Genomic DNA, 15887 nt, shown 5'->3' with positions numbered 1-15887 from the left:
CTTTGGAAGAGAGACGTGTCACATTCTAGGCTAGAGGAATGCCCTATGTGAAAGCCCAGTGGTGGGGGCACGTGTGGGACTAGCAGGCCCATTAAGGAAGTCTTGTTGTAGGATATTTGATGATGTAGAGAAAGGATGGTCTGAATTCTTATGTGCTTTTAATGACTAGAAATTGAGATTTTTTTTCATATTAAGAATGGAGAAAGGGCCCAGCACAGTAGCACATGCCTGTGATCCCAGCACCTTGGGATGCTTAGGCAGGAGGATCTCAAATTCAAAGCCAGTCTTAGCAACTCAGTGAGGCCCTAAGCAACTTAGTAAGACCGCATCGTAAAATAAAAAGAGCTGGGCATGTGGCTCAGTGATTAAGTTCCTATGGGTTCAATCCTAAATACCCTCCAAAAAAAAAAAAAAAAACAATGTAGAAAGGGATGTAGCTCAATGGTAGGGTGCTAACCTAGCATGTGCAAGGTCCTGGGTTCCATCCCCAGTACCACCAAAAAGAAAAAAGAATGGAGGGGGCAGTAGTATGGAAAAATAACATATTTTTGAAACTTTTTTTTTAGTACCAGGGACTGAACTCAGGAGCACTTGACTACTGAGCCACATCCCCAACCCTATTTGTATTTTATTTATTTAGGGTCTCACTGAGTTGCTTGCACCTTGCCATTCTTGAGGCTAGCTTTGAACTCACAGTCCTCTTGCCTCAGCCTCCTGAACTGCTGGGATTACAGGCAAGCACCCAGCTCAAAACTTTTTATTATAAATACTGTCATAGAAAGTTAAAACTTTAGTTCACAATCTAATTGGATACAAAGATACAGCATGTTAATTCATAATAATCACAAATCTAACATTCTATAGATCTGGTACACTAGAATATGAATATAGTTAATAATCCTGAACTGCACACTTACAAACAACCAAGTATATTATGTGAGTATATTATTTTATAATTGTAATTCTTATAACAATAAATCTTGCCTGAAATGTGAAGCTGATGTTTTATCATTATTAAAAAACAAGCATTATATAGTTTATCTTCTAGGGAGCAAAAAATTATTTAATTATTAACATTTAATAAAATTCTTTACTTTTTAATGCATTGATTAGTTGAATTTTCTCAATGCCATTAAAGAATCTGATGTTTGTCTAAAGTAATTGATCATTGGGTTAGCGTAAGCAGTGATTTTAAGGCAGTAAAAATATCACAGAATTGCCACTTTTCTTTTCCCTTAATTTATATATACAACTTAACTGTAAACAGAATGTTAAGTGTTTTAAAGGATAAAATGAGTATTTGAATAATAGGATTTGTTTGTCATGGAAGTACAGATCTTTAAAAGGTATTTTGTAATATAATTTTTACTATTCAGTTGTTTATTATGAACAGGGAATAGGGAGATGGGAGTCATGGGTAAAGAAATTAGAAGATGCTCCTCCGATTCCTAAAGATGTGATGTTTAATGAAATCATTGTACCAACTGTGGATACTATTCGATACTCTGCATTAATGGATTTGTTGACCACTCATCAAAAGCCTTCAATATTTGTAGGACCAACAGGAACAGGAAAGAGTGTCTATATAACTGTAAGTATTATTAAAATCTACATATTTAAAGGTATATAAATAATAGTCTTAAGAATGCTACTTTTAGAGTAGTAGGCTTAAACAATTTAAAAAATTTAAAAAAAAATTTTAAAACTCCTCAAATATTTTGTTTGAACCACAGAGAATTTTTGAGTAATTGGCTTTTTAGAAAATTCATTCAACATATAATATTCTGTGGGTTTTCTTTTTCTTTTTCTTCTGCTTCTGGTGGTTGGGCTGCTGGTATCAGATGCTAAGATGCTGATGCCATTTTATATCACTAAAAATTGTCCCATGTCCCATTTTGATAACTAGAGCTTGTTCAGGATGAAAACTGCATTCTTTGAAAAATATGTTTTAATTACATTTGCTATTTAATTTTCTAAATTACTTTATGTCTGAAAGATTACTATGTAGTAATGATTGATTTTTTTCCTGAATGATTTCTGTTTTGTGTTAAGATGATTCCAGTTGCTAAAACAGATAATGCCCCAAATTTGAGTGGTTTAACACAATCTGAGGAGGAGTAGGAGAAAGGTGCTACCCCTAGTCCCCCTCCCATCTCAGGTTCATGTTTATATGCATACGGGAATATCTAAGAGGGAGGCAGGGAGAAGTTCTCACTGAGAGTTAAACCATGGGGTTGATTTGGCCCCATATTTTTAAAAAGTAACTAAAAATGTACAGAAAGCTGAGAGATTTATTCAAAATATCAAGAGGCATGGAACAGAAACTTGATGTGATTAAAGGAAGTAGTTAGAAGAAAATACAGCTTTTTGTCATTTGTACTCTCATCAAATTCAGCTCAGACAGTAAACTGTCCTGATATAAAAACATTACTTTTCATAAAATTGGGAGCATATTTTGTAATCTGTATTTTTCTTTTTACTTGCAAATATCTTCCTACTTTCTTATTTACATACTATAGACATTTTCCTATTTTGTTCTGCTACAAGGTTATTTTAAGGCTATCATAGTATTTGATTCTATAATTTTATGATAATTGTCCAAGTCCCTAATTTAGGATATTACACTTAAAAAATGCAGTGAACATTTTTGTAGCTAAATCTTTATTTTTGTCTCTGCTTATTTGCTTAGAAACAATTTTTTTTAATCCTTGGAAGTGAAATTGTTGATTTTTCAACAAATGTTAAAGTTGTTCAGAAAGGTTATTCAAATTCAAATTGTCTCTCATGCCCTCTAAAGAATATTCCATTGCTCCAATTAATTAAGAGTTGATTATATTATAAATAATACACATATAAGGTTGGGGGCTCAAAAACTTATTCTTCAGTGAAAGAAAATATTATTTCAAGACAATGCTAGATACCTTTCTATAAAGTAATTTCATTGAATTTGTGTGTGTGTGTGTGTGTGTGGTACTGGGGATTGAACCTAAGACCTTGTGTATGCAAGGCAAGCACTCTACCAACTGAGCTATATCCCCAGCCCTCATTGAAAATTTATACAAATAAGATGCTTTATGAAATTTTGTATGTATTTACAGTTTTTCTTATTGAAGTGATTAAGCAGAAAATTTAATGTTTCCAGTGATTTTCATTAAAATTATTGTATATCTAGATATTTAGATTTTAAATAATGAAATATAAGTAGTATTTTAGTTGTAGATTACATTAAAATGTAATAAATTATGACACTCTACAACAAAGAAAGACATTTACTAAAGACACTGATCATGAGCAAATATGTTGAAGAAGTTTAAAATCCTTTGACAGGAAGGAGTCTATAATTTCACATAATCCACATAGTTAATGGTTAACTTAAAAGAATTGCTAACAAATACAACATTTAGTATTCATTATGATTATTTCTAATTTGCAGGTCAGCTCTGTTGTAATGAGTATTTTTCTTTTCACATAGCTACATAGATTTTATAGAATAATTTTAATTAACATAATTTGATAATCAAATTGAAAAAAATAGTTTTATAGGTATATAATTAGTTTCAACAGTTTAATATATGAACATAAAAATAGTAATTTTTTCAGTGGGCTAAATGGAATTTTATATGTGGAATAATTGTAAGAGATATATTTAAACTGAAAAGCAGGACTTGTCTAATGATAGCTTATAAAAACATAAATTTTGTCCATATAATTTTTATGGCACAATGGTAAAAAATGTAGTTATTTAGAAATGTTTTAGTCAATGACTCTTAACTTTTGGGAATTACAAAAAACTTTTGATAATGGTCTGATTTTTTACATGATCAATACACAGGACCATACTATATTAATTGTCCTCTTTGGTTAGATTCTTTTTACTTTCTGCTACAACCAGCATGGCCGTTAATTCAGAAACCATTGAGGGGATATCGGGGATTAGAAAAGACAAACAGACACCCATAGAGAGAAAGCTGAGACCAAGTGGGACATTACCCTCTGATGGAGGTATAATGACACAGAGCTAACTCAGCACATTTATTATATAGATTTTATCATCAAAAGGGTTTTCTGTGAGAAAGTTTCTTCAAAACAGGCAGGCTGAAGGACAAAGTACTGGGCAGCCAATTATAATTATCATTTTTATGCTCTTAATTCTCTACCTCTAGCAACTGGTGTCTATAAATTTAAGGTCAAGACTGATAGAGCCATGCCTACCACAGAACATCCTTTAAGCAGGGTGTCACCATAGCAATTGGACAGTCTTGATCTGTACCTTTGCACAGGAAGTTCCCATCCTAGGCACACAGCTCCTGCCACAGGAGAATCAGATACTATGGTTCAAATCACTTCTCCAACAGTTTTCTTTTACATGGTGTATTTTTGCTTTTTTTTTTCTTTTTGTACTTTAAGCTTGTCTGAATCACTTAGATTCAACATATTGCTGCATTTCTTATTTGTATGCTTACTTTGAGTCTTTTTTTTTCTATTAGAAGGCAAATTGATCTCAGATACGTAAATTCTTGATAATGAGTGATTTTTCTGTATTCTTTCCATTTTTTATACTCTTTTGAAAATGTTAATCCATTGGCATGGTGGCGTATTTATTTTTTTCATATTGATTTAGGATGTTACATAAACTTTACAATTCTATCAGCATTGTTTAAACCTATTGTAAATAATTGAAGTCTTTTTCTCAAATATAACTTTTTCCCTAAATCCTGTTTTAAAATTATCAATACTATGAATTACAGGGCTCTCCTCCTGACTTCCTTCCCTACCCAGTTAGCTATATAAGGCTGCAATACTGCTACCTAATCCCTGTTTCCTTTATCATCTTCTAGTAGACTGAGATTTTAAAAAATCTGTTTTGCTCTTCTTAATTTCATTCTTCAACTTTTAGTCACTTTAAAATAATAATTACATTTGGATTGTTTGTATTACTATTCATATTTATGATAGTTAGACTTACCTCTGTTTTTAAATGGTCTCATTGCCAAACTTACTATGTCCTGACTTATGCATGTGTTGAACATCATGTTCAGTCTTGTTCCATTTGTCTATCCTTTCTTCCATCTGAAAAGACATATTGGTTATGACTATGACTGCCATTATTAGCTGAAAATTTTGTTGTAATAAAAATATTTGCACTGTATGCCATGTGAGCAAACAAAGTAAAATAATTGTTTAGAGTTTTAGGCCAAAAATATGGAAAATGTGAATTGGCTTTACTCAGACATGTAAAATATCAGTTTATCATAGTAGCTGCTCAGAATAGTCATTTTAAAGTACAAAAAAATCACTTGTTTTCAAACCTTTTTTCTCTTGAAATAATCTCTCATTTAAATTTTAATTATATAATCATAAGAAAGACATTTTAACCATAAAATCATGAAAATATACCTACTCCTGTTTTTATTCTAAACTTCACACTTGCTACTTTTTGCTAATCTAATGGTCAATCACAGATAGGAAAACAAGCTATTCAAAGGTCTTTAAAACCTTCATTTTAGACTGTGTTCATTTTATGTAAAATAAAATAATTTTAAATAAAAATAAAAAGTATCTCCTGCTGGATGGTTGAAATGAGTGAAAGTTTGCGTGGGCTCATTCTCTCCAACAAGGAGGTCCACAGAATAGGGTGGACCTATTCAAACCTCCGGATGTGGTGTCTCTATTCAAACCTCTGGAGACCAGGCAGGAAGAAGGTCTGATTTTATTGCGCAGTTACCATGTATATATGGTCAGGCAGTAGCTAAGCAGATTACAGGCAGCCACCAATGCAATTTCTGGCCAACTGTCCTTGCAGCAACCAATCAAGGAGCAGGCCATGGAGCAAGCACAGGGACTGCAACACGTGGCCTCATGCCCAGGGCTGTACCTACAGGGTAAGCGGTTTGCCGCTCACACACCTAGCACGGGGGAGTGGATTGCACTCAGACACCTTAACATATGCCATGTATGCAGTACTCCATGTACTTGTCCCCACAAAAGTTAGCCCTAATTTTACAATTTCTGATCAGTGCTTGACCCTCCTGTATTGTTCATTTTCTTTTATCTGCTCTACCTCATGACAGGGACAGGCATGTATGTGCTGAATGTAGTTATTAATGGGAACATACCAGTTCCTTTTTAAAATATAAGTGTTGCTATGATAAATAAGTTAAGATTTTGATTGTGCTTTCAAAATTTTTCACTTGCTTAATTAAAGGCATGTTTAGCATGTAATTGTGTTTATGAAAGGGGGAAAATGCTTAAAATGTTTTGCCATGTGAGATTTTGGGTTAATAATGTAGTAACATATACAATAAAGCTGAATGCTAGAAGCACTTAAAGTAAATTTTGGAACAGGTGAAAAAAAAAACAACCTCACCTTTTCCCCTCCCTTATTCATAAATGTAAGTAGTAGATAGTAGTACTCATTAAGAAGATGTAATTTAATGAAGATTTTCTAATAAGTTGGCCCTGGGGAGAGTAGCCCTATATAGAACTCTTGAGAGGAGAGTTTAGGAATGGTAAGGACAGGTGAATACACTTTGAAGAGCTGGTCAGGAAATTCTGGTATTCCTTGTCCCTGTCATACATCTTGATTAAGAACCATTGCAATTCCACCTGCTTTTTAGCAAATTCCATTTTGAAAATACATTGATATTATGTAAGCTTCCTAACTTACAGAAAGATAACTTAATACATAAGTAGAAAGACAATATGCTAGTTCTAAGAAGAAAACTGGTCCGGAGAGAGAAAAACAGCAGGATGGATTCTTGTCCATGTCTGAGATCAGAGGCAAGTTTCCTAACCTCTGAGTCCCTATGACTTTATGTTAAGGAGGAGCATGTACTCTTCATGGTGGTTGTGGAAATCAGAAAACACATGCAAGGAACCTGGACAGATAGAGACACTCCTTTTGCATGGTAACTTATTCCTTTTGACTTTATCTCTTTTTACATTGTTGTGACAGGTAGGGTTCAAATTCAAGTCTGTCAACAATGATGCTTTGTATTTATTCTGAAATGCCAAAATATAATTTCAACTCTGGCTCACTTTATTATTTCCTGTTATGTAGAATTTTCTTTTAAATCATCTTAATAAGGAAATCTACAAACCTCTGATAATTAACTTCTCAGCACAAACTACAGCAGCTCAAACTCAGAACATTATCATGTCAAAATTGGACAAAAGAAGAAAGGGAGTTTTTGGTCCTCCTTTGGGCAAGAGAATGGTAATGGCTTTCTGTTTTTATACTCATTGTACAATATAAGTCCTACTTATGTACATGTCTGCAATCAGAACAAGGAAACCAAATATACTAAGGACTGACATCTTTCCTAGTTTTTCACCACAAATTTTTAATTAAAATTTTCTTAAAACAGGTTGTATTTGTATGTACACTAAACATCTAGATTTTAAAAATAAACAATACCCCTTTGAGGTTGGGGGGAGCATGGGAGGATTAGACGAACTCTAGATAGAGCAAAGGGGAGGGAGGGGAAGGCAGGGGGCAAGGGGATAGGAAAAATAGTGGAATGAGATGGGCATTAATACTGTAAGTACATGTATGAAGACACCAATGGTGTGCTCTACTTTGTGTACAACCAGAGATAGGAAAAATTGTGCTGTCTCTATGTAATATGAATTATAATGCATTCTGTTGTCATATATAAGAAATTAGAATTAAAAATAAATAAATAAACAATATTACTTTGAATGGAAAATAGAACATACACTTGAGAATTTATTTACACTATTAATTCATTAACTAACAATTTTACTCAGCAGGTCTTTGCTGCTTGCTTTTCTAGATCTTTAACAACTCAGTTACCAGTTGACTTATCTGCAAAGAAATACCCTTGTGATACTAACACTCACCACTAAAGATTATATCTAAAAGTCACACCTTTTTCATCTATTTTAATGAATTTTTCTACTAGGGAAAAAGACAAGGTATATGGTAAATCAAAAAATATGAGAAGATTAGTAAATCCTAAACTACTAACCTATAAAGATTAATAATGAGAAGGTCTCCCTCGTCTTAGAGGAACAAGGAATAAGGAAAAATAATCTCTGTATTCTATTAAAGTTAAAAATATTATTCTTGTTTCGGAAAGAAAGCTTCACTTCTCACCTATGAAAATAATTCACCTCAATTTGTTTACATAATAGGATGCTATCTTAATTCATTTTTTCTAATACCTCTTCTCTTTTCATTCCTAGATTGTATTTGTAGATGATGTCAATATGCCTGCTCGGGAGGTATATGGAGCTCAACCTCCCATTGAGTTACTTAGGCAATGGTTAGACCACTGGAATTGGTATGACTTAAAAGATTGTTCTATGATTAAACTAGTGGACATTCAGATCATGTGTGCTATGGGACCTCCAGGTATATATTCTAATAAGTGATTATTAAGATAGAAAATCATTCTGGCTATATATAAAGACATAACTGGAGAAAGAAAGAGAAATTGAGTTGGACAATATGAGTTACAGTATTTTATGTGTATGTTTGCATGTGTGTCCTCTGTGACCTCATGGTATGTACCATAATTACTGTTTCTATAAAGTGAGAGGACTTGATTGGGCCATTTGCCCACCAACTCTTTTAAATCCCTTCCTCTCCTAATTTCTGGGACTTGGCTTCCCATTTCTTATCCCTACATTCTGAGAACCCAGATGAATCCCCCTTGGGCAGCTCTTGCTTCCCTCTATTTCATCCCTTAAGTCTTCAACTGGGTAGAATGTCCCTGCTTCAGACATCATCTTTTCCCACCCCCATGTAAGTTCCATTCTCATCAGTCTCTGGATTTAGAGTTACACTCCAGCCATATATATATATATATATTTAAAGATAGAATTTTCTGGATTTAGGCCTCTAAGAAAATTTAAGTAGGAAATGGTCAAAAGAATTAACCCTTAAAGATTCTTTACATTATCCAAGAGAAATTTATAAACTCAAAGGAATCTCTATGTAGGGAGAAAAAATTATGCTAAAATGTTTAAAATGGCTTGATTCAACTAACTAGAGATCTTTAACTGTTTTCCTGACTTCAAGCTGGTATTCTATTTTTTAAAAATTTCTTCTCTCAATATACCATTTCAGGGAATCTCTCTGGTATTTTTCCTCCTAACCCTAACCTCTATCTAATGTTTAACATGGACTGTTAGCTCTGAGTCAGCAACTGCTCTCCGAAAACTCCCTGGGCCACTTTGAACACTTTAAAAATAACTAAATAAAAATCTATGTGACTCCTGGGTCTCAGACTTCTGTTCTATTTTGTCCCAAGCTAGTCATTTGTACTCATATGGCTATATTTTCCTACCTACTCAGGCACTGGACAGAACAGTAGGTGGAATCCATGAGGTATCTTCCCCTGGGACCCCATTCTCTAAAAAATACACCATTTCTGAATATTCTCTGGGAGAAAGGTTTGGAAACAAAGCTAGGGTAAAAATGATCTCTCAATTTTCTTCTCCAATCCTTTAACCACCTCCTTAAACTTTCCCAGGTAAGTTTAATATGTCTATAAATTCATAGACATATATAACTGTTTTGATTTATAGGTCCATTATTCCCAGTTACAGGTATATGGTCTCACACATTAGGCATGTTTTCACAAACAACATGGTGATAAGACACAAAGTAGATTTATCTTGCCTTAAACAAATATAAAATATGTATCTGTACACTTAAAACAAAAACATTATATGCTTTTAAAATCACTTCTTAGCCAGGTGCGGTGGTGCACGCCTGCAATCCAAGTGCTCAAGAGGTTGAGACAGGAGGATCACAAGTTCAAGACCAGCCTTAGCAACTTAGTGAAGCCCTGAGCAACTTAGTAAGATCTGTCTCAAAATTTAAAACAGTTTTAAAAATATAAAGTAATCAGGCTGATTGTATAGTTGAGTAGTAAAGCATCCAGATTAAATCCCCAATACCAAAAACACACACATACATACATAATACACTAAAAAATCACTTCTTTACCAAATGTTTAGAAAGAAAATGCAATGTGTCTATTTTATCAATTTTATTTGTGGTGCTAGGGATCAAACCCTTAGCCTGCAGGATAAGTATATGCACTATCACAGAGTTACACCCCAGCCCTATATATTTTTAAAAGGATAGAATTTTTTAAAATGGTTTGTTAAAATTTAAGTCACTTATTAAAGCATCATATTTGAAAATGTAAGTCACTTATTAAAGCATCTTATTTGAAAATGTAATCACTATTTTATGAATGTGAGATAATCTCCAGTTTTTAAAAATACAATCAGGCAGTGAAGTAGCTGCATGTACTATATAATCTAGTCTTAGGGAAATTGATTTCTAGATGGAGGGGAAAAATTAGGCCATATGCCATGGTTGTATGGAATTTCAGCTACATGGTAAATACCCTTTTAAAGTTTAATCAGTCAGATTTCTCAAAGTTCTATTAATGTATAATGTACCAATATTGAATTGTAATGAGACTGTTTACAGTTTACTCCTTTGGACTGTGAACCGTGAAGAACATGCCCAATGGCTCTTTCTGTTGGTGTGAATTCCTTTATAAACATAGATCTGACCCAAGATTATATATAATTAGTTGAGCTCATTCAAATAATTCAACTAGAAAAACAATATCTTGAGTTTAATAGGAAACTAGTTTTGATGTCATGGTTTCATGAACATTACTTTTAACTTTTTATGTGCTGTGAATTTGTGATCTTTCAAGTTATTTCAAACTGTAAAGTACTGGATAAAATATTCTGGTTTATTCTAGTAACATTGTTAAAAGTTATCCTTTTTAATATTTAGGTGGTGGCCGAAACCCAGTAACTCCTCGATTCATGAGACATTTCAATATCGTAACAATCAATGAATTTAGTGATAAATCCATGTTTACAATCTTTTCTAAAATCTTTACCTGGCATTTGAAAATATGGTAAGTGATTTGAGGTTTCAGTGTTTTTTTCCACTAAGAGATATAAAGTTTTTAGAAACTTATCAATGTAAGAAATACTTCTTAAACATTTCCATGAAAGCATCCCTAGGCACAGAAATGGTAACAGATAAAATTGCTCCCCTTCATTCCTCCTGCCCTCCCAGTATGAAATATACTGCAAAGGGTGTATTAGTCAGGGTTCTCTCAAGGAAGAGAGTCAACAGGAAATATAATTTAAAAAGGGTATTTATGGGGCTGGAGTTGTGGCTCAGTGGTAGAGCACTAGCCTAGCATATGTGAGGCCTTAGGTTCAATTCTAAGCATCACATCTAATAAACGAATAAAATAAAAGTCCATCAACATCTAAAAAAAATTTAAAAGAAGGGGGAGGCGGGTGGATGGGTTCTTCAGATTGGTTTACACAACCAGAAGCTGGATAATCCACAATGGCCATCTGCTAGCTGGAAAGCTAGAAGAACCAATAGTTGCACAGTCCAAGAGTCTGAAGCCCCAGAACAAGAGGGATCAATGTGCTATTGAGACTAAAGGCTTCTAGGGAATCATTGGCAGAGTCTGATTTGGAAGGGTGAAGAAGCATGAGTCTGATAGCCTCAGAAAATCCCAACAGCAATCAACAACCTGTTCAAGAAGAATTGAGCTTGCATCTGCTGTTGCTTCCTTGTTCTTTCAACTTTTATTCCATTCAAGCCGTTATCCTATTGGTCAGTGCTACCCACACTTAGGGAGGGTCTCCATTTCAAATGGCTATTACACATGCCAGTCATTCCTAGACACCCATAAACCTCTTAATCCTTGGCATCTCTTAATCCAATCAAATTGACAATTCACATTAAACATTACAAATGGTTTAGAACATTCTGCTCTGTATTTTGAATTTTATGATGGAATACCATTAGTGCTGGAAAGAGGTACCAGGTTTATGTTGTGACTTTGATATCCTTTAGTAGAACTCTTGAGTTTGCAGGGCTATCTGTGTCCAAGCTTCAGAATTACAGCCTTGAAGACTGTCTCTTGGGGAAATGTTCTTCCCTAGATGTGGAGATGCCTAGATGGCTGGGATTCATGCTTCACCTGGGCAATAGAAGTTATAGCTCCCTGCCAATGCCCATTCTGGGGAAATTGTCATTCCTTGCTTTATCCAGTGGTGATAGAAGAGACAGCTGGCTTTTTGTCAAGCCAAAAACTAAATATAGCTAATCTTTCAAATGGTTGTTCTTTCACTGTGGTTTTTTTTTTCAATCGTTTCATGTGCTTTGTCCTTTTTATTTTCTCTACTAATTTTTCATACAAATTTTTTTTTATTTTTTATTTTCTCTGAAAATATCTATTTTATAAATGTTCATTATGAATTCTATTTACGTGGAATTAAGAATGCCAAGGGTAAGAGAAAGCATTTATTTAGTACATACTGGATTTGGGATTGCATATAGCCTTTGCTGGCTCTTCTGTTCACTTACTTAAATAGGTTTAAGTCCAGTAAACTGATCCTGCTTAGTTCACAAGGTTCCTTCAGACCTAAAATACGGAGTGGAAAATAATCCTAAAAGAAGTAAAAATCTTATTTATAACAAAAAATGGGGGTGTAATGAACCAAATTGATTCAATTAATTGAAATTTTATGTTGGTCATGCTAAATATCATTTATGTAACAATTCTATATTTGCTAATATATTTTCTTTTCATTTAAAAACTTTAAGTTACAAATTTCCAGATGAATTTCTGGATTTGACTACACAAATCGTAAATGGCACAATGACTCTGTATAAGGAAGCAATGAAGAATCTCTTGCCTACTCCAGCTAAATCTCACTACTTGTTCAACCTTCGTGATTTCTCCCGTGTCATTCAAGGTATTTGTTTATCAAGACCAGAAACAGCGGAAACCCAAGGAGTGATTAAACGTCTTTGGGTTCATGAGGTAAAAACTCCATGTTATTAAAATGTGACTGTACAAGAGACAAAAATTTAGTGTGCCAACTACTAGGTTAAAAAAATTAGCAAGTAATATTGTTGAAAATGTATTTAGCTATTTGGCATTACAAAGGCCAATGATCAAGATAATTTTTAAAAATACTAAGATATTTATAATTTTTAAAATGCTTAATCTCCCATTTTTAGGAATTTTTGTTGATTTATAGGATATTTCAAAATAGGTATTGAGTCAATCTCGTTTAAATGATTCAATCCTTGTTAATTTGATTTCAAGAAATTTTGAGATGGAACACCTTTTAAGAAGTTGTTTTTTAAAGAAGTGTATGTATTTATTTGCATTTTTATTTGTAGAATTACTAGATGAGGAGAAAAAATAACCATAAAGCAATCTATTTTGAGAGCTCATAGTTTGAGAGTATCTCTATAAAAATGTATCTAAGTTCTCAGGAATATGTATATCTATGCATTTTTTTAAAATAAAAATAGTAGAGGAAGGGAGGAAAGAGAATACAAAATTTATACATTAAAACAATAGCTTGATTTTTTAAAGCAAAACTATGGGAAATGGGAGAAAAAAATGTCTAACCCTAACCCATTTTTAATATAAAAATACTATAATTTTAATTTTAATAATGTAGCTAAGAAACCAGGAAAATGGGGGTATGTCACTATAGTGAAACCATATGCTACAGACTCATATGTTTTAAAAGTTCTTAAAAATTTAGTTTCTTAGACATTTCAGCTATACAAATTGAATTCCTAAATCCTTACACATTGAAATATGTATCCAAGTGATGATCCACTCTACTTGGAACTTTGGCCACACTAAGTCCTTAAATGTGTACTTTGGAAAAGGATGATGTGGAGATTCTGACAGGTTTTTGCCATAACTTACTGTAACTTACATCATGGAACATGAGTCCAGGCTCTCAGTTTGGAGGGCTTTATGGGTGGTAAGAATATGCGGAAAACTGGAGAGAAGGAGCAGCTAGAGAGGAAGGTGACACTAAATTCATTGAAGGAGTGATCCTTAAGTTTTTTTGGGCTACTATAGCAAAGAACCTTAAACTGGGTGGCTTATCAATAGCAGGTATTTGTTTCCCACATTTCTGGAGGCTGGGAAGTCCAGTATCAGTGGGCTGGCAAATGGGGTATCAGAGGAAGGCCGGTGGGGCTCCTCATTCATAGACAGTGCTTTCCCTCTGTGTCTTCACATGGTGGAAGGGCAGGGTAGGGAGCTCATCCTTCATAGAACATTAATCATTACAAAAGCTCTGCCCCCATGACCTGATCAGCTCCCAAGGGACCTATATCACACCCATATATCCCCCATAGCTTCATTATTCCTTACTTTGCTTTATTCTTCTTCATGACCCTAAACATCACATGACATGTACTAAATTTTTTTGCTTGCTAGCTGTCTCTGTTACAATATAAACTTTATGAGAAGAGCAACTTTCATTTATTCACTACTTTTCCTAGCGTCTGGCACATAACAGACACTCAATAAACACCAGTGAATGAGCATATAAAGGAAGGAAGGTAGGCTTCCTGTACATAACATATTTTGTTACTTGGGATTTTACATGTCATTGCTTTCTCCCAATGGTGGGAGTAGTTCATATGTGCTATTATATATTTGTGGTAGATATAATTACCTTTTGGCCTTCTTCGGATTCTGTACTGCTTTTTATGTCATATTATTGAGTTTTGACACTGGCTGTTGAATTCTTTGGGCATTTAATGAAGTTTATAACAATGTAATTTTTAATGACTACTTCATATTTTGGTATATAGATCTCAGAATAAGAGTATAATTTCTTAAAACATTACAATAGCACTCTACTTCATTCAGAGGAATTCAGGATTAAAGTCCAGTGGCTATGTGTGCCTCTTCTTAGATTTGTCCCCTGTTCCCACCTCCATTCACCCTTCACAGACACTCTGGCTATTCACTCTTCCTAGAATGCTTTTTACCCTGAGAGTGGTCCTCTGGGGTAGTTCCCTGTCTGCCATTGATAAGATCTCTTCTCCTCAATGGGCTCTACACTGATCATTGTATCCAATACTACAGCCTAACACTTCACTCCCACCCTCGCAGTTCAGTCTTTCCTATCCTATTTTATTTTCCTTGTTTCCCAACATTTATCAACTTCTATCATGCTATATAATTTACTTATTATGTTTAGTGTCTATCTCCTTCTGAGAGGATAAAAGCGCTATGGGAAAGAGATTTCTTTTTTCACTGAGTTATCTGCAATGCTGACAACAGTGTTTGGTACCTTGTCAGCATTTCAAAACATAAGAAGTGACTAAACTCAACACTCTTAATTTGTGCTTTATTTCGGTTGACTCAAGAAAGATTCCTTCAGGGCCAAATAGATATCAGAGACTCTGGTAAGTGTCTTACTTTCCAGACATTGTCAGTACACTGGAGGACTGAGTATAATTACATGAAATGATTTTGAAAATATAAAACTGGCTTACTCTTATTTCCTTTGACTTCTCCATGGCTCTCAAACTTTAGTGAGTATATTATCTGGTTTGCTTGTTACATACAGATATTCTGCAAAAATATGAGACAAAAGAGATAAAGGGATTTCATCAAAATTTAAAATTTTCATGCTCCAAAGAACACTATCAATGAAGTGAAAAGACAATACATAAAATAAGAAAAAATACTTGAAAATCATATATCTCATAAGTGTTCAGTATCCAGAATGCATAGGAAACTATTACAACTGAACAAAAGGACAAATAATCCAACTTAAAAGTGGTCAGAGGGTTTGGATTTGAATAGATATTTCTTCAAAGATGAGACACAAATGGTCAGTAAACACATGAAAGGATACTCAGTATGATCGTCATTAGGAAATCTGAACTTCAATGAAGTACCTCTCATACCCACTAGGATGACTATAATCAAAATGAAGAACCTGTATTGATAAGAATGTGAAATAATTGTAATGCTCATATATTGCTGGTGGGAATGTCATATGGAAAACTGGTAATTTGT

General features: G+C 33.8%; 1 protein-coding gene across 1 annotated transcript in view; it reads left to right on the top strand.

The window, feature by feature from the left end:
• DNAH7 (dynein axonemal heavy chain 7) overlaps nucleotides 1–15887 on the top strand; it is a gene marked incomplete at both ends in the record, with an annotated part of 288918 nt that overhangs the window by 148526 nt on the left and 124505 nt on the right. The window contains 5 exons of the mRNA XM_081261736.1: nucleotides 1394–1591; nucleotides 7061–7216; nucleotides 8209–8377; nucleotides 10793–10919; nucleotides 12638–12857. Coding sequence (XP_081117862.1) covers nucleotides 1394–1591; nucleotides 7061–7216; nucleotides 8209–8377; nucleotides 10793–10919; nucleotides 12638–12857 — 870 coding nt within the window. The remainder of the gene's footprint in view (nucleotides 1–1393; nucleotides 1592–7060; nucleotides 7217–8208; nucleotides 8378–10792; nucleotides 10920–12637; nucleotides 12858–15887) is intronic.

This window comes from Spermophilus citellus, assembly GCF_964194105.1.
Source record: "Spermophilus citellus genome assembly, chromosome: 11".
NCBI lineage: Eukaryota > Metazoa > Chordata > Mammalia > Rodentia > Sciuridae > Spermophilus > Spermophilus citellus.
The sequence above is the reverse complement of the archived record's forward strand: the minus strand, read 5'-3'. Positions and strand labels throughout refer to the sequence as shown.